Consider the following 19,051-nt stretch of genomic DNA (forward strand, 5'->3'; position numbering starts at 1 on the left):
CACTCACATTACACTGGTGTAATGCGAGTGCAATGCGAGAATCGCAACAGCTGATAATGGAGGAGATGGGGAGATTAATCCCTCCCTCTCCTTATCAGCACCTACCCTGTTCTCCGCGGCTGTGCTGTGATCGCAGGATCGCATCACAGGGGCTTGACACTCTGCTTACACTCCAGCAGGGTGGGAGGTGAGTGTCATGCAATTCACTCGCATTAATGCCCGTGTGACCCCAGCCTTGCTGCCAAAATCACATACACGTGGTCACTTGATTGTCCACTGGAGAATAGTGACAGTTCGGCAGTTTGCAGTCAGTGTCTGACTACAGACTTTTCTTCTGAGATAGGACAATCCCTTTAAAATCATTGTTTTTTGGCACCTCCCCTTGTACACACGGATGGGGCTGTCAACAATAATAAAACGGAATGTGTATCAACAATCTCATAATTCTCTTTATTATTGATGATTATTCCACTCAAAAGGTGATAAGTTAATGCTGATCATATTGCTATGTTGGCGTTCTGCATTTGTCCAGGGCTGTGAAATGGACCTTTGGTAAATTATTTTGCTTTGGTGGCTCATTTTTGTGGTGGTCTGCATTGAGTTCTCTAGATCTGTAAGTTGTCGTGATTGTAGAACTTATCTTTTCTTTTTTTTTTTTTTTTTTTATCTTGAGGAACTTGCATAGCTATATATACTCAATACTTAATCACATCATTGTACTTTACTGTAGCAAAACCGGGTGGTGGGTGCCATGCAGCTGTATTCTGTGGACAGGAAGGTCTCGCAGCCGATCGAGGGCCACGCTGCGGCTTTTGCTGAATTTAAAATTGAAAGAAATACAAAGCCCTCAACTCTTTTCTGCTTTGCTGTCCGTGGTCAGGCAGGTGGCAAGGTAAGTGTCTGAGAGACTGAAATTAAGGTAATAATCTTCCAATGGGTTGTCATGACTGGCATTTTATGGCATGTATATTAATTTACCTAGTAAATAATTTTGGTGCAAATTACTGGTAAACTTCACATCTCCGATGGAGCAAAATAAGGTAAACTGGAGTCAATAGGGCCAAATAGTCATTGTATATATCTTTACTGAACTAATTTCTTATCATTTCTTATCTTGTGATGCAAGACTGATATTTGCTAAACCCTCTTCACTCCTTCCTCGTTACTTTTAAAATTAATCTGTCAGCAGATTTCACTATAAAAAGATAATTATTAAACCTACATTTTTAAATATCTCTTCTCCCCGGTGTAATTACTTTAAAAAAAATAAAATAAAAATAAGAATAGATGAATAATGCTATTGTCATGGATTTTCACCGGAAATACACCACTCTCTTAATGTCTATCTTTTCAGCAATGCATGTAGTTTGTATTGTGAAATCTGACCAATTGGTTTCCTTAAAGGGTTATTCCCAACATTAAAAGTTACATTGAATCTAAACCAGTTGCTGATTGTTGGAGGTCCAGCAGCGGAGATCAACGTTGTGGTGAATGCCACTGCTCCATTCATCCTTCGTAAGACTGAACTCTATCCCCCGCAGTCTCCTAGAGAATAATTGAGCACAACCACCAGTCCATTCAGAAGGGGCATGTCACAGCCCTATTTTTGGGTTCAATGAGAGTGGTCAGATTCTCACCCATCCACAACTTCTCACCCATTTTATGGACTGGTAATAACTAGAGTTTAATCTCCTGAAATTTGATTCTGGCAGATTTCTTCTATTGAGAGGGAAAATCTCAATTTAAAGAGGTTGTCCCCTACCTTTTCATTAATGGCCTCTCCTTCGGATAGGTCATCAATGTCTGATTGGCCGGGTTCCGACACGCTGCACCCGTCGCCGATCTGCTGTTCTCGGTCCCAATGGCAGCTGCAGGCAGCCAGAAATGCTCAGTTCCGGAGCTGCTCCGTCTTCTGATAGTGGTTGCGGCCAGATACTGCACATTCACCTCCCATTTATCTGAATAGGATCAGTGCAATACCCAGCTGCGGACACTATCAAAAGAAGGATCAGCTCCAAAACTTAACATTTCTGGCTTCCTGCTGCCGCCACAGAGACAAAGAACAGCTGTTCGGCGTGTCAGACCTCGGCCGATCAGACATTGATGACCTATCCTAAGGATAGGCCATCAATACAAAAGTAGAGAACAACCTTTTTAAATCAAATATGTTCGACAAGAATTGAGTTGACGCTCTACATAATTGTCCTGTCAACGCCAGTCCTCCGATTGTCTCCACTGTCTACATGCTTTGGCCACTTCCAGCTGGGTCTTCCATGTAGTAAGGCCCACAGATATGTGACAGGAGGGGGCCTATTACACAGAAAAGACCCATCCCAAAGTAGCCAGAGGCTCAGAACGAAGATAATTCAAAGAATATAGGAGAGCCAATTGGGGACAGACTGTGACATGATATGAGTGGATAGTGCCGATGGGAGGCAAGTAAGTTTTAATTATATTTTTAATGCCTTCTCGCCATTCTACAGTCGCAAAATGACTTCCTTTTCCTCTTCAATCTCTTGCAGCATATCACAAAAAAATAATTTTGGCAAATTATAATATTTTTTTTTTTTATTTTTTTTGTTGAATTCTGGGACAATTAATTTAACCTTGAATCTGTTCACTCATTTAAAGTGAGGTCTGATATTAGAAATAACCCCCTCTTCTCAGACAGTTTAAATGTACATGCTAAATATTTTAATAGTGCAAATAACATGCTTTTTTTTTTTTTTTCTACTTCCATGTAGCTTCACATTATAGAGGTTGGACAGCCTGCCAATGGAAACCAGCCTTTTACAAAGAAAGCTGTAGACGTCTTCTTTCCTCCTGAAGCTCAGACAGACTTCCCTGTGGCTATGCAGGTAAAGGACCTTACACGTCATATTCTCCACAAGTAATAAACAGCCCAAAACTACTTATACACTTATTGAAGAAATCTTAATTCTAATAATATTCTCCTTATTACGGTATAATAGTTAAACCGTGTTCCTATATGAGACATTATTGGCATGTTACTAGAAAATGGCAAAAATGTCCAAGATGGGATAACCCTTTTATGTTGTTAAAATATATATATATATATATATATAGATATATATATATATATATATATATATCTATATATATATATATATATATATATATCTCTATCTATATATATATATATATATATATAATATTTTTTTTGCATTCATGAACTTTACCCTTCTCGGTTCTTTTTAAATAATTCTTTGTTGGTCATTCAGTATCAAAAAGTCATAAAATGTGTGTCTTAATCAGTTTGGGACTTTCCTTTTCTTTGTCTACAGATTGGAGCTAAACACGGTGTCATCTATCTTATCACAAAATATGGCTACATCCACTTGTATGATCTCGAGTCCGGTGCCTGCATATATATGAATCGTATCAGTGCTGATACTATCTTTGTTACTGCCCCTCATGAACCTACCTCTGGCATTATTGGAGTGAATAAGAAAGGACAGGTAGGGATTTTAGAATTTTCAGTGAAGGTGTTATATGTATAATCAGATATTGCAAACTGAAAAGCTGTTTTTATGTTTAATCTTTTTATGAAACTTTCAAGATATTACAATACAGAATTAACTGTATAGTCACCTTATATCAGCTACAAAGTTAAAACCAAATACACATTTTGTAGACCAATTGTAATGAAATGTGATTCTAGAAAGAGATATAGGTCGCTGCAAAAACAAGATTGACCATCGAGTCCTGGTGACCGTGTTGTAACATGAAAGACGATAAAAAACAAAGCTGGGAATAAAGCATATAACCTAGAGAAGAAGGTACAGGGGCGGCTAGCCAGACAAGAGAAGAAAAGAAAAGAAAAGGGGAAAAAGTGAAAGAATAAAGAGAGGGAGCAGCAGGATGTGGGAAAAAGTCTGCCCGATATTGGCCTCCATGTTTGCCCAAAAGCTGTTTTATTACTAAGTCAGGTTTAAAGCGGTTGTCCAACACTTAGATGCATACTTGCCCTTTAGCACCCTGGTAGATCCAGCGCATGTGGCTCTCGAGGTTTGGCCTGACTTTGGGAGCTTGTGATTGGCTGCTGTGGTCAGCTGACTAGAACAGTGCGTCATCAGAGTAACATTGGATGACGCACTTTTTTAGTCACCTGACTGCTTCAACCAATCACTGGCTGCAGCAGTCCTGATAATCTGATTTTGCTTCAGAAACAATGTTTACTTGAATCATGCCACTGGATCCATGTGGATGCTGAATAGGAATTGGGCTTTTGCAAATTTTGAACAAATTTTAAGTGGAAGGGTATGCTCACTGAAGAATAAAAATGTAACTCTTAAAGGGTAACTAAACTTTTAATAAACTTTGGACATTTTATATCAACTTGTTAGAAGGTGCTAACAGTGGATGTGTGTCCTGTGACTGGATCGCGAACTTCATTTGAGCAATTGGGAAGGAATTGAAGACAAGGTATCACCCTATGATACCAGGTAATGTGTTTTCCCTTTTTTTCCTTGTTCAGGTACTATCTGTTTGTGTGGAAGAAGACAACATTGTGAACTATGCTACAAATGTTCTACAGAACCCAGATGTGGGACTTCGTATGGCTGTCAGAAGCAACCTAGCTGGTGCTGAAGAACTTTTTGCACGGAAGTTTAACACTTTGTTTGCTCAAGGAAATTACTCTGAATCTGCTAAGGTGGCTGCATCTGCTCCAAAGGTACCACAGGAAAAAATGTTCTACCCGAATTTCTAACAAAATGCTATAACATTCCTTTTTTTTTTTTTTAATGTAAACATTCTGAATTTCCCTCTAGGGAATCCTTCGTACTGCAGACACTATCAGGAAGTTCCAGAGCGTTCCAGCTCAGCCTGGACAAGCTTCCCCTTTGCTTCAGTATTTTGGGATTCTGCTAGATCAGGGTCAGCTCAATAAGATGGAGTCTCTCGAACTCTGCAGGCCGGTCCTGCAGCAAGGGCGCAAGCAGCTCTTGGAAAAGTGGTTGAAAGAAGATAAGGTAGGGTTATACAATATTTGACTTTTAGGCTTCTAAAGAGAATAGTGTCATCAGAAAATTACCTATCAAATTTAAAGTTAAGCATATTTTTAAGATTTTTTTTTTCCACTTTCAACGTCACTATTTTTTAAATAATTTTTTTTTTTTTTTTTTATCTTGCAGTCTTCTTTCAGACCACTGAGCAAAACAATAGGCTAACACGTTCTTTGGGGATCTTATCTCAGTAGTTAAGGTGCCATCACAAGCAACGAGATCGCTAACGAGATCGTTGCTGAGTCACAGTTTCTGTGAGGTAGCAACGATCTCGCCAGCGATCCCATTATGTGACACCTACCAGCGATCAGGCCACTGCTGTGACATCTCTAGTCGTTGCCGAATGGTCCAGACCATTTTCTTCAAAGGCGATGTCCTGCTGGGCAGGACGCATCGCTGTGTTTGACGCCTACCATTGACCTCCTGTGCTGCTGTGGCAGGGTCCCAACGACCGCCGAGATCGTTATACAGGTCGCTCATCGTTACTGCGTCGTTGGTAAGGTCTGACTGTGTGACATCTCACCAGCGACCTCCCAGCCACTTACCAGCGATCCTTATCAGGTCGTATCGTTGTCGGGATCGCTGGTAAGTAGTTGTGTGTTACTGGCCCTTTATCTTATCACTGGCAGTATCACAGGAAATGAAAGGTAGCACCTATATATAGATAACACTGGATTACTATTCACACAATTGGTTGGGGTGACATCTCATTTTCTCTCTCGCCTCACAATATCCTCTGCATAGATCATAGAACATTCCTGAAAAACTCTCCCGTAGAAGTCAATAAATATATGTATTGCTCCATAATTTACAGACATGTAGAACTAGATTAAGCAATCTGTATTAGTGTACTGCATGCTTGAAAAATGTTTTTAATATATGATTTTTCTGTTTCTCTGTGTAGCTGGAGTGCTCTGAAGAGCTGGGAGATTTGGTTAAGGCTGTGGACCCAACACTTGCGCTTAGTGTTTACCTGCGTGCCAGTGTGCCAAACAAAGTGATTCAGTGCTTTGCAGAAACTGGCCAGTTTCAGAAGATCGTCCTTTATGCCAAAAAAGTAAGGTTTTGATTTATTTAAAATAATTATTTATCATTTACTACTGAATTCTAATTTACTTAAAATCTATTTAGTCATTTACATTATTACATTATTATGTCCGTTTTCTATAGGTTGGTTATACACCTGATTGGATCTTTTTGCTTCGGAGTGTTATGAGGATCAGCCCAGATCAGGGTCTACAGTTCTCCCAGATGCTTGTTCAAGATGAGGAGCCCTTGGCCAATATTAACCAGGTAAAAGTGGACAGTGGCTATAATGTGTGCTTTATAGTCATGTTTATTCACTGTCATTCCTATGATACTTAACTGTGCCGTACCACATTAGAAAGTAAATATGGCTGTGAAAGGATGGACTGGTGATCCAGCTGAATCCCTTGTTAATTGTTTTTTGTTTTTGTGGGGTTTTTTTTTGCTATTTTTACATTTAATTGACCAATTATACTCCTCCTTATCAATAATTAAGCTGTAATTACGTTATTGTTGCAGAGGCCTGTATAAACTAATTACATAGGTCATGAAGCCCACACAATGCAATTATGAGTCATTGTTTGGTATCCGCGTTCGTAATGGACCTGAAGTTAGTTCATAAAGTAAAGATGGATGTATGTATAAAATACATAATTTGCTTTTGACCTGTGCATTTAATTGTCAAGAGGACTGCTGTGGAAACAAAGGAATTTTATAGTGTTTGCTTTGTTGACGGTCAGCTATAGTAACAGCAGTGTACTGTACCCATATGAAGATGGCTGGTACTAATGCTTCATCAGTTGGCACGACATTGTAGTGCTATTACTATTAAGGGGGCTTTACACGCTACGACATCGCTAATGCGAAGTCATTGGGGTCACGGAATTGGTGACGCACATCCGGCCGCATTAGCGATGCCGTTGCGCGTGACACCTATGAGCGATTTTGCATCGTCGCAAAAACGTGCAAAATCGCTCATCGGTGACATGGGGGTCCATTCTCAAATATCGTTATTGCAGCAGTAACGAAGTTGTTCCTCGTTCCTGCGGAAGCACACATCGCTCCGTGTGACACAGCAGGAACGAGGAAGCTCTCCTTATCTGCCTCCCGCCCGCAATGCGGAAGGAAGGAGGTGGGCGGGATGTTGCGTCCCGCTCATCTCCGCCCCTCCGCTTCTATTGGGCGGCGGTTCAGTGACGCAGCTGTGACTTCGCTGTGACGTCGCTGTGACGCTGAACGAACCGCCCCCTTAGAAAGGAGGTGGTTCGCCGGTCACAGCGACGTCACCGGGCAGGTAAGTACGTGTGACGGGTCTGGGCGATGTTGTGCGGCACGGGCAGCGAATTGCCCATGTCGCACAACAGATGGGGACGGGTACCCACGCTAGCGATATCTGTACCGATATCGCAGCGTGTAAAGCCCGCTTTACTGTTGTATGTTGTTTTACATGCTGTCATTGATGCTTATCAAACGTGCGTTCTGGAGCAGCATCCATTAACGTTTCACTTGATGTTCTTTTTCTCAGATTGTGGACGTCTTTATGGAAAACAGCCTTATACAGCAATGTACTTCATTCCTGCTCGATGCTTTGAAAAACAATAGGCCTGCCGAGGGCCATCTGCAGACTCGCCTCCTGGAGATGAATCTGATTCATGCTCCGCAGGTAATTAATTCTTTGCGTTCCTTTGTTGTTTTGAGATAAATAACACTTGAGTGGTTGTGAACGCCTGACATTACAATCGTTGGTTGTTCTTCTCCAATTTATTCAACTTTGTTTCCCCTCCTCCAATAGGTTGCAGATGCAATACTTGGTAACCAAATGTTTACGCATTATGACCGGGCCCACATTGCCCAGCTGTGTGAGAAAGCCGGCCTGCTGCAGAGAGCTTTGGAGCATTATACGGACCTGTACGATATCAAGCGGGCTGTAGTGCACACACACCTCCTAAACCCAGAGGTGAGTTTTAATTTGTTTTTCTCCTTTCAATTTATTGTATGAGTTGTTGTTTTAATTGCATATTAATAACTCATTGCATTAGTCTTCACCAGCCTAAAATATGTTGTTTTTGCACAACTTGTTTATATTTAGTGGCTGGTGAATTTCTTTGGCTCCTTATCCGTGGAGGATTCGGTGGAGTGTTTGCGAGCTATGCTATCTGCCAACATTCGACAGAACCTGCAACTCTGTGTCCAGGTGGCATCCAAGTACCATGAACAGTTGGGCACTCAGTCATTAGTTGAACTTTTTGAGTCTTTCAAGAGCTATGAAGGTATGGTGTTGTCTTGTTTAACTCATGTAATAACCACCTACTGTATCCTCACCCATCCCCTGTAGGCTGTGAGTTCTCGCGGAGAGGGTCCTCTCTTATTGTACCAGTCTGTGCCTAGTATTGTTCATGATTATTCTACTTTGTTTTTTATGTATACCCTTTTCACTTGTAAAGCGGAATGGAATAAATGGCGTATCATAATAACCTACTTTCCTCGCTGATTGTTTATTGGTTCTCTGTTACCACTTTTATTTTCTTTATCGTTCCTATGGGAGACCCAGACATATTGGGTGTGTATAGCTTCTGCCTCCGGAGGACACACAAAGTACTACACTCAAAAGTGTAGCTCCTCCCTCTGAGCTTATACACCCCCTGGAGAACCAGATCTAGCCAGTTTATCGCTTTGTGTTCAGGAGGCATACATCCACACATGCATTCTCATCTGATTTTTCATTTTTGGAAAGAGTTTGAAGAAAAGCGGGTCCAAGCCTCGACCCCCGGCATGTCCCTTCTCACCCCACTGTGTCGGCGGTGCTGTTAAGGTTGATTCCAAGGCTGGAGCCTTACATGCCGTGCTCCTTCACCATCCCTCTGGGCTCTGGCTTGAAGTGGAAGCCAGCACGGTTCTCCATGCTTGGCAGGAGACCGGTCTCCATCCGCAGCCCTTCAAGATCCTGCTGGACCGGAGCACTCGCCCCCAGGGACTTGGAACCCTGCGTCTCAGCAAGCTAAGTACCTGAGACGTTTATATATGGGGGTCCCTTGTACTTTATTGTTGGGGAGAGTGTGCTGAGTGTTTTTTGTGACATTTCCAGCGGGTTCTCTGGCTGTCGCCTGAGAACCGCGCCGATGGTGCCTGCGCGCCGGCCACACCGCTCAAATTTAGGCCCCGGCTTCGCCGGAGGCCTACTTTCGGTTTCACTGCCCTCGCATGTCATTCATGCAGAGGGACAGTGCGGCTCCGCCCAGCGGCCGTTCTACACAGGGGAGAGATACTCCTCACTGAGTAAATGTCTCCTCCCCTGTAGGTCTCTATGGCCCTCCAGATCCCGCTCTCAGAGTGAGTCCCGCCCCCTCTCTTCACTCCGGCGCCATTTTTTCAGCGTTCTTCCCTGGATCAGCGCTGGCTGCAGCATCCCTGCTGAGGTGCTTGGGAGTCCGGGCTTTGGGATCTGGAGGGCACACAAACCGCTCCAGCGGTCTGGTAAGCCACAACCTCCGGTTGTGGACCTTCTGTATATACTCTCTGGGGGTCATTCTGGCTGAGCCCCCACTTCAGCAGCATGTCTCACACGAGGAGCAAGGCTCCAAAGCTGTATTCGGTATGCACTGCATGTAAGCTCCTACTGCCTGAACCGAGCACCTATCCACATTGTGATGCCTGCTCTAACCTGACAATGCCTCAGCCTGGAATCGCCCCCCCCAGTGGTCTCTCAGGCTGCTCCGGTCCCTGTGGCTGAACCCCCGGCTTGGGTAGAATCCTTTTCTAGGTCTATCTCCCAGTCTTTTGCCGACTCCATGGGACAGCTGTCCAGGACTTTGCTGAACATGCATCAGCCCCCTTCACAGGGTGCCTCTGCTGCTAGGGCTCTCTCAGCGGAGCTCACAGAGGATTCATCATCTGGTCCCAGACCCCGTCCTCCTAAAAGGAGACGTAGGGCTCCCTCTCCTTCCTCGTCCCGCGGCTCTGATTCGCAGCACGAGGAGGATGCCTTTACAGGGGGCTCGGAGGCTAACTCCATGTGCCCCATTGATCTGTCCGAAAGTGACTCAGATGTTAGTGATTTGATTGCGTCCATTAATTCTGTACTGGATCTCAATCCGCCAGTATCAGAGGAGCAACCCTCTCTGGCAGAAAAGCACTAGTTTACCTCGCTTAAGAGGACAAAGAGTGTGTTCTTTAACCACTCCAGTTTTCAGGCCGCTGTGTCCAAGCCTAGGGCCTGTCCTGACAAACGCTTCCCAAAGCGTGGTTCTGATGACCGGTTTCCATTTCCACCTGAGGTGGTCAAGGAGTGGGCTCATTCACCAAAGGTAGACCCTCCGGTGTCTAGGCTATCAGGCCGGACCGTTGTATCAGTGGCTGATGGCACCTCTCAAGGATTCCACTGACCGCCAGGTCGACCTTCTGGCCAAATCTGTATATGAGGCGGCAGGGGCCTCGTTCTCCCCAACTTTTGCAGCAGTGTGGGCTCTCAAAGCCATCTCTGCTTCTCTAGAGGAGATGCATTCCCTCGCCAGGGAATCTATGCCCGAAATGGTTGCTTTAACTTCCCAAGCTTCAGCTTTTTCATCCTATGCCATGTCTGCCATGCTGGAGGCTTCTCACCGCACTGCGGTGGCTTCGGCTAATTCCCTCGCTATCCGCAGGATCCTGTGGCTTCGAGAGTGGAAGGCAGTTGCTTCCTCGAACAAGTTCCTTGCTGGACTCCCTTTTGCTGGGTCCAGGCTGTTCGGTGAACAGCTGGATGAAATTATTAAGGAGGCTACTGGCGGGAAGAGTACTTCCATGCCACAAACCAAAACCAGGAAACCTGTCCAGGGTAGGAATCAGTCGAGGTTTCGTTCCTTTCGTTCCTCCAACTGGTCGTCCTCTAAGCCCTCGGCCTCGTCCACTAACTCAGCCAAGGACCAAAAATCCAGCTGGCGCACAAAAGCGCGTCCACAGAAGACCGCAGGAGCTGCTGCCACTAAGGCAGCCTCCTCTTGACTATCTGTCCGCGCCAGCAACGTCCTTAGTCGGTGGCAGGCTCTCCCACTTTGGCGACGTGTGGTTTCAACACGTCTCCGATCAGTGGGTGCGGGATATCATCTCCCACGGCTACAGGATAGAATTCTCTTCCAGCCCGCCAAACAGATTTTTTCTGTCCACTCCCCCCTGCTCCAAGGCCGCCGCCTTCTCTCAGGCTGTGGCATCCTTGCAGGCCAACGGAGTAATTGTACCGGTTCCCGTCCGGGAACGGGTCAGAGGTTTCTACTCAAATCTCTTCCTAGTTCCCAAAAAGGACGGTTCCTTCCGGCCCATCCTGGATCTCAAGCTTCTCAACAAGCATGTTCAGGTGCGGCATTTTCGCATGGAGTCTCTGCGATCAGTCATTGCCTCAATGACCCAAGGGGATTTCCTGGCATCCATCGACATCAGAGATGCCTATCTGCACGTGCCAATTGCAGTTTCACACCAGCGTTGGCTACGTTTTGCAATCTGAGAGGAACATTTCCAATTCGTGGCTCTCCCTTTCGGGTTAGCCACGGCCCCTCGGGTATTCACCAAGGTTATGGCAGCAGTGGTTGCGGTTCTGCACCTCCAGGGGTTGGCAGTGATTCCTTACCTGGACGATCTTCTAGTCAAGGCTTCATCCAGCGCAGACTGTCAGCGGAGTGTCTCGCTCACTCTCGCCACTCTAGCCCAATTCGGGTGGCTTGTCAATCTGCCCAAATCCACTCTGACTCCGACCCAGAGGCTCACGTACCTAGGGATGCAGTTCGAGACTCTGCCGGCACTGGTGAAGCTGCCCTTAGTCAAACAGCAGTCGCTCCAACTAGCGGTGCGCTCTCTGCTGAGGCCCCGCCGTTATTCCATCAGGCACCTGATGCAGGTGCTGGGTCAGATGGTGGCGTCAATGGAGGCTGTTCACTTTGCCCAGTTCCATCTGCGTCCTCTGCAGCTGGACATTCTCCACTGTTGGGACAAGCGGCCTTCCTCCTTGCACAGGCTAGTGGCTCTGTCGCCACAGACCAGGAGCTCTCTTCAGTGGTGGCTTCGGCCCCTCGCTCTGTCTCAGGGGCGCTCCTTCCTGGCCCCGTCCTGGGTGATCCTCACCACGGATGCCAGTCTATCCGGCTGGGGAGCGGTATGTCTCCACCACCGAGCGCAGGGCACTTGGACTCCGTCCGAATCAGCCCTCTCGATCAATGTGCTGGAAACCAGAGCTGTGCTTCTAGCTCTCCTAGCCTTTCACCACCTGTTGGCGGGCAAGCACATCCGAGTCCAGTCAGACAACGCGACAGCGGTTGCCTACATCAATCACCAAGGCGGGACACGCAGCCGCCTGGCAATGTTGGAGGTTCAACGCATCCTTCAATGGACGGAGGACTCCAAGTCCACCATATCCGCAGTCCACATCCCAGGCGTGGAAAACTGGGAAGCAGATTATCTCAGCCGTCAAACCGTGGACAGTGGCGAGTGGTCCCTGCATCCGGCAGTGTTTCAGTCAATCTGCCGCAAGTGGGGCACTCCGGAAGTGGACCTAATGGCATCCCGTCACAACAACAAGGTTCCGGTTTACATGGCTCGCTCCCACGATCCTCAGGCCTTTGCAGCGGACGCTCTGGTTCAAGACTGGTCCCAGTTTCGTCTGTCCTACGTGTTTCCCCCTCCAGCTCTCTTGCCCAGAGTTCTGCGCAAGATCAGAATGGAGGGCCGTCGAGTCATCCTCATTGCTCCGGACTGGCCCAGGCAAGCTTGGTACCCAGACCTGCTCCATCTGTCCGTAGAGGTGCCGTGGCATCTTCCGGACCGTCCAGACCTTCTCTCACAAGGTCCGTTTTTCCGCCAGAATTCTGCGGCTCTCAAATTGACGGCGTGGCTCTTGAGTCCTGGATCTTGACGGCTTCTGGTATACCCCCTGAAGTAATCTCCACTATGACTCGGGCCCGTAAGTCTTCCTCTGCCAAGATTTATCACAGGACTTGGAAGATTTTCCTGTCCTGGTGTCGCTCTTCCGGCCATTCTCCTTGGCCTTTTTCTTTGCCGACCCTTCTGTCTTTTCTACAGTCCGGTCTGCAGCTAGGACTATCCCTCAACTCTCTCAAGGGACAAGTCTCTGCTTTGTCAGTTCTGTTCCAGCGGCGTATCGCCCGGCTGGCTCAGGTCCGCACCTTCATGCAAGGTGCGTCTCACATCATCCCGCCTTACCGGCGGCCTTTGGATCCCTGGGACCTCAATTTAGTTCTCACGGTTTTACAGAAACCCCCCTTTGAGCCTCTTAGGGAGGTTTCTTTGTTTCGTCTTTCACAGAAGGTGGTCTTTCTAGTGGCCATAACTTCCCTCAGGAGAGTCTCTGATTTAGCTGCGCTCTCTTCGGAGTCACCTTTTTTGGTTTTTCATCAAGACAAGGTGGTTCTCCGTCCTACTCCGGACTTTCTCCCTAAGGTGGTTTCTCCTTTCCACCTTAACCAGGACATTACCCTACCTTCCTTTTGTCCGGCTCCTGTTCATCGCTTTGAAAAAGCGTTGCATACTCTGGATCTGGTGCGGGCGCTCCGGATCTATGTGTCTCGCACTGCTGCTCTTAGGCGGTGCACCTCTCTTTTTGTGCTAACCACAGGTCGGCGTAAGGGCCTCTCTGCTTCTAAGCCGACCTTAGCCCGTTGGATTAGGTCAACCATTTCGGATGCCTACCAGTGTTCTCAGGTGCCTCTCCCGCCGGGGATCAAGGCACACTCGACCAGAGCTGTCGGTGCCTCTTGGGCTTTCAGGCACCAGGCTACGGCTCAGCAAGTCTGTCAGGCTGCCACTTGGACTAGCCTGCATACCTTTTCAAAGCACTACCAAGTGCATGCTCATGCTTCGGCAGATGCGAGCTTGGGCAGACGCATCCTTAAGGCGGCTGTCGCCCACTTGTGAAGTTAGGCTCCGCCTACTTCTCAGTTTTTCTGTTTATTCCCACCCATGGACTGCTTTGAGACGTCCCAATGTCTGGGTCTCCCATAGGAACGATAAAGAAAAAGAGAATTTTGTTTACTTACCGTAAATTCTTTTTCTTATAGTTCCATATTGGGAGACCCAGCACCCTCCCTGTTGCCTGTTGGCAGTTTCTTGTTCCGCGTGTTATCACCGGCTGCTGTCGTAGACAGAGGCTCCGGTTGTTCCGGTTCTTGCTCTGTTTTTACTTTTGGGTGGCTATTCTCCTTCAGCTTTTGCACTAAACTGGCTAGATCTGGTTCTCCAGGGGGTGTATAAGCTCAGAGGGAGGAGCTACACTTTTGAGTGTAGTACTTTGGGTGTATAGCTTCTGCCTCCGGAGGACACACAATGTCTGGGTCTCCCAATACGGAACTATAAGAAAAAGAATTTACGGTAAGTAAACAAAATTCTCTTTTTCTACTTCTTTTAGTTTGTGTCATTAATAGTGACAAGATACCGAACATAACAGTGGCAGCTAATCACAAGAGACATCGCAATGACAGGCGCCAGTTGACCTAAACTGTCAAAGCTGAATGTCTCTGCAAAACATTTTTTGTTATATATATTATTTTTTATTTTTATACTGGTTTTTATTTCAGGTCTTTGTGTGATGTAAAGAGACAGTGTGCAAATAGGGCTTTAACTGTGAGATGATCCAGGTAGAACCAAAGGGTATCGCCCACCTGGAAGGGTTTCATAAGACACAACTACTTTGAAGGCTTAAACAGTTGCTGCAGACCATGGATAGACATATGGCTGACGATGGATGGTGAGGGATAAACACTCCACTGCCATTATAATTAGGAATAAGCGTATCCTAGAAAGTGATTTAATTCAACGCTTTTTAGCGTGGAAACTCAATCGGTATTATCATGATACATAAGCAAGGATGGTTGACCTTAGGAAGATCAACATCCCACACCGCGGAGACACCATCACATGTTTCTCAACGCAGTGATTCTAGAGCAATGCCCCCTGGGAAATATTCAAAACAAGAAAGCCTACGCAGACACCATCACATGTTTCTCAACGCTGCCAAGAAACTAGCCAGGTCTTTCACCGGGAAGGAACAACCATGGGAAGGGCAGTCTCCAGTCAAGGAGACCACCTATGCCAAACATGGTATCCATCCACAGACAGCTGTTTCGGGGTATTTGCCCTTCATCAGTGTGGAGTAGGCAACTAGCTAGTGGGAGCATTGCCTAGTAGAAGACTACATAAGCAAGGATGGTTGACCTTAAAAAGATCAACATTCAACACCGCAGAGATACCATCACGTGTTTCTCAACGCAGTGATTCTAGAGCAATGCCCCCTGGGAAATATTCAAAACAAGACTGCCTTGAGAAACACGTGATGGTGTCCCCGCGGTGTTGGATATTGATCTTTCTAAGGTCAACCATCCTTGCTTATGTAGTCTTCTACTAGGCAATGCTCCCACTAGCTAGTTTCCTACTCCACACTGATGAGGGGCAAATACCCCGAAACAGCTGTCTGTGGATGGATACCATGTTTGGCATAGGTGGTCTCCTTGACTGGAGACTGCCCTTCCCATGGTTCTTTCTTCCCGGTGAAAGACCTGGCTAGTTTCCTGCCAGCGTTGAGAAACATGTGATGGTGTCTCTGCAGGCTTTCTTGTTTTGTTTTTTTATTACCATGATCGGTTCTGATGGAGTTTCCACTTATTCCTCATTACACGGCAGCTCGGAGTTCAACCTCTACCATCCATCATCAGGTATTTGCATGAGAAAGAAAAGTTGGCTTCACACTTACATTCCTCAGTTCTGCTCCATCGTTGGAGCAATGTAATTAAAGGGATGGTTCACCCTTATTTATTATTTACTAGATTGATATGTTGAGAAACAATGTTTCTCTCAAATATCTTATGTTGGAAATAGTGCCTGTGAGAGGCGCTATTGCGGATTGCTGTTCCCCATCGCATGACCCCGGGCTACGTGACCCCGGGGATCTGGTGATGTCACGTCAAGTTCCGGATCACATGACATCACCGCTGCCAGCCGCAGTCTTCCTGAGTCACTGGGCTGTGGGCGATTTTTTTTTTTTTTTTTTTTTCTTCACTGCTCAGCACAGCCCAGAGTGACAGCCCATCAGCTCCCTGCTCCCTCCTCCCGCATAGCAGAGCGCTGAAAGCAGGAGACACATTGGGCTGTGACGAGCGGTGAAACACTGCCCACAGCCCAGTGACTCAGGAAGACTGGGGGCCAGCCGCGGTGATGTCGCGTGATCCGGAACTTGACATGATGGGGAACAGTGGTCCGCAATAGCGCCTCTCACAGGCATTTTTGCCAACATAAGGTATTTGAAAGAAACATTGTTTCTCAACAGAATATCGATCTAGTAAATAATAAATATGGGTGAACCACTTCTTTTAACACCTGTGAACATCACGGAAACCAGTGGCTCCCCGGTGAACTCCATTAACTAAAATTGGTTCTGTCCGTCTTCTGTCCTGTTGTCTGACATTTTTCTCGGACAAATAGCAAAGTTTGCTGTTCAATTATATCAATTATTTTTGGTGGATTCTGCTACAGAGGCATTTCACCAGTCCTCGAACATAGATGAGAACCTAACTTTCAGAGTGCCAAAACATATATAACTATAATAATTGACGTTACATACCTTTTTACAATCATTGATCAAACAGTCTTAAAACCTTTATTTCTTTGTCGCTCCATTGGGAGACCCAGACAATTGGGTGTATAGCTATTGCCTCTGGAGGCCACACAAAGTATTACACTTAAAAGTGTAAGGCCCCTCCCCTTCTGGCTATACACCCCCAGTGGGATCACTGGCTCACCAGTTTTGTGCTTTGTGCGAAGGAGGCAACACATCCACGCATAGCTCCACTTTTTAGTCAGCAGCAGCTGCTGACTATGTCGGATGGAAGAAAAGAGGACACATATAGTGTCCCCAGCATGCTCCCTTCTCACCCCACTGTATGTCGGAGGTGTTTGTAAGGTTGAGGTACCCATTGCGGGTACGGCGGCAGGAGCCCACATGCTGATTCCTTCCCCATCCCTTTTTACAGGGCTCTGGGTGAAGTGGGATTTACCGGTCTCCAGGCACTGAGACCGTGCTCCATCTACAGCCCCTGGAGAAGATGCTGGATGGAGCGGAGTACATCAGGGACATGGCCCTGCTTCCTCAAGGTACTCTGTGTCCCCGTGCATTTGGCGCTCACACCGCAGCATGCTGGGTGTTGTAGTGCGCCGGGGGACATCAGCGCTGCGGCGCCTGTGCCATGGCCTCATTCAGCTTTGCTGAAGCAGGCTCACTTATGGGAATTGGTCGCGCCGGCCGCTGGGACTGCGGCGCGGCTGGCACTTGTAGTGCGCCGGGGACTTCAGCGCGGCCTGCGCTTTTACGGCGGCCGCGCTGATAACTAGAGTCCCCGGCTTTTGCGGCCTGCTTCCGTTCGTTCCCGCCCCCAGACCTGCCAGTCAGGAGAGGGGCGGGACGCTGGCCACTTCCAGGAATCGGTCGCGCCGGCCGCTGGCAGCGGCGCGGCTGGCACTTGTGGTGCGCCGGGGACTTCAGCGCGGCCCGCGCTTTTACGGCGGCCGCGCTGATAACTAGAGTCCCCGGCTTCTGGGCCTAGTCTCCCTTCGTTACCGCCCACAGCCCTGACAGTCAGGGTAGGGGCGTGACGCTGCATAGAGCAGAGCTGAGAGCTGGAGTATGTTTTGCATACTCCACCCCTCTCACTGTGTGCACTGTGAATCCGGATTCCCGCACTTTCTCAGGCACGCCCACGGCTTCCTTCTCTACAAGGACACCGGCAGCCATTAGTGTCAGTTTCTGTACGATACAGAGACAAGTGTGGAAGACCCTGGCATTCTGATAGTCACACAATCGCTGTAACAGGCGTTAAGCAGCACCTGTGGTGCTAACCCCACTAGTGCAGAAGTGCACTTATAGATATGCTTGTACTATATACATTGCACTGTTTGGTCGCACGTTGTATATACCCTCCTGGATTATGCGGAGGAGTTATCAGCATATTCTCTGTGTAAAACAAAGGTGCAGAACCACATGTTTTTCTATACAGCTGGTACAGCATGTACGGCTATACGGCCGGCAGGTACATAGACTCCCATTGTATGCACTAATGGCCAGGGGATGAGGACGGTGTCTGCAGTATTTACTGACAGTTTTTCTGAGACTATGGCTATGATACTAGAAGCCTAGCAGTCCGGACATGTCTCTCACAATATGGGCACTGTTGAATCATTGATCCATGGCCCCCCTCAGTGTGAATAACTAACAGCTCCGGGAATGTCACACGCATCCCAGAGTCACGGCTCTGCACGGACGTCAGTCCCAGACAGCCTAAGTGGGCTCGCTATGAGCGGCCTCGGTTTCATCAGGGTCCTAACAGAAGGACTCGCTGTGTAATGAGGCGGAAGTAGCGGCTCAGGATTCTGATCCTGAGACCGCTCTCAATCTGGATACACCTGATTGTGACGCCATAGTAAATAATCTTATAGCGTCCATCTATAGAATGTGGGTTATTTCTCACAGCTCCTCCAGTGGAGGAGTCAGCTTCACGTATTTTTCTGGACCACTCTGCCTTCAGAGAGGCAGTCCAGGAACACCACGCTTATCCAGATATGCGCTTCTCCAAACGGCTTAGGATACACGTTATCCCTGTCCCCTGACTTGGTCAAGGACTGGACCCAATGTCCCGAGCGGCATCCTCCAATCTCCAGGCTTGTAGCTAGATCCATAGTTGCAGTGGGAGATGGAACTGCAAACTCAAAGATGCCACTGACAGACAGATGGATCTCTGGTCGAAAGCCATCTATGAGGCTGTCGGCGCACCGTTGGCTCCGGCATTCTCTCCCTTGGGGCACTCCAAGCTATTTCAGCTTGTCTTACACAGATTGACACGGTTACACGTACATCTGTGCCGCAGGTGGCATCCTTAACCTCTCAAATGTCTGCATTTGTTTCTTACGCGATTCAGGTTGTCCTGGACTCTGCGAACCGTGCGGCGGTAGCCTCCGCTACTCCGTGTTTTTAA

General features: G+C 47.2%; 1 protein-coding gene across 1 annotated transcript in view; it reads left to right on the forward strand.

The window, feature by feature from the left end:
* The window catches only part of LOC142249600 (clathrin heavy chain 1-like), a 154,110-nt gene that overhangs the window by 81,761 nt on the left and 53,298 nt on the right, over window positions 1-19,051 (forward strand). The window contains exons 4-13 of the mRNA XM_075321317.1: window positions 731-892; window positions 2,745-2,858; window positions 3,306-3,479; window positions 4,499-4,696; window positions 4,794-4,994; window positions 5,932-6,084; window positions 6,198-6,320; window positions 7,579-7,716; window positions 7,846-8,010; window positions 8,143-8,323. Coding sequence (XP_075177432.1) covers window positions 731-892; window positions 2,745-2,858; window positions 3,306-3,479; window positions 4,499-4,696; window positions 4,794-4,994; window positions 5,932-6,084; window positions 6,198-6,320; window positions 7,579-7,716; window positions 7,846-8,010; window positions 8,143-8,323 — 1,609 coding nt within the window. The remainder of the gene's footprint in view (window positions 1-730; window positions 893-2,744; window positions 2,859-3,305; window positions 3,480-4,498; window positions 4,697-4,793; window positions 4,995-5,931; window positions 6,085-6,197; window positions 6,321-7,578; window positions 7,717-7,845; window positions 8,011-8,142; window positions 8,324-19,051) is intronic.

Source organism: Anomaloglossus baeobatrachus, chromosome 1, assembly GCF_048569485.1.
Source record: "Anomaloglossus baeobatrachus isolate aAnoBae1 chromosome 1, aAnoBae1.hap1, whole genome shotgun sequence".
NCBI classification, from domain to species: Eukaryota; Metazoa; Chordata; class Amphibia; order Anura; family Aromobatidae; genus Anomaloglossus; species Anomaloglossus baeobatrachus.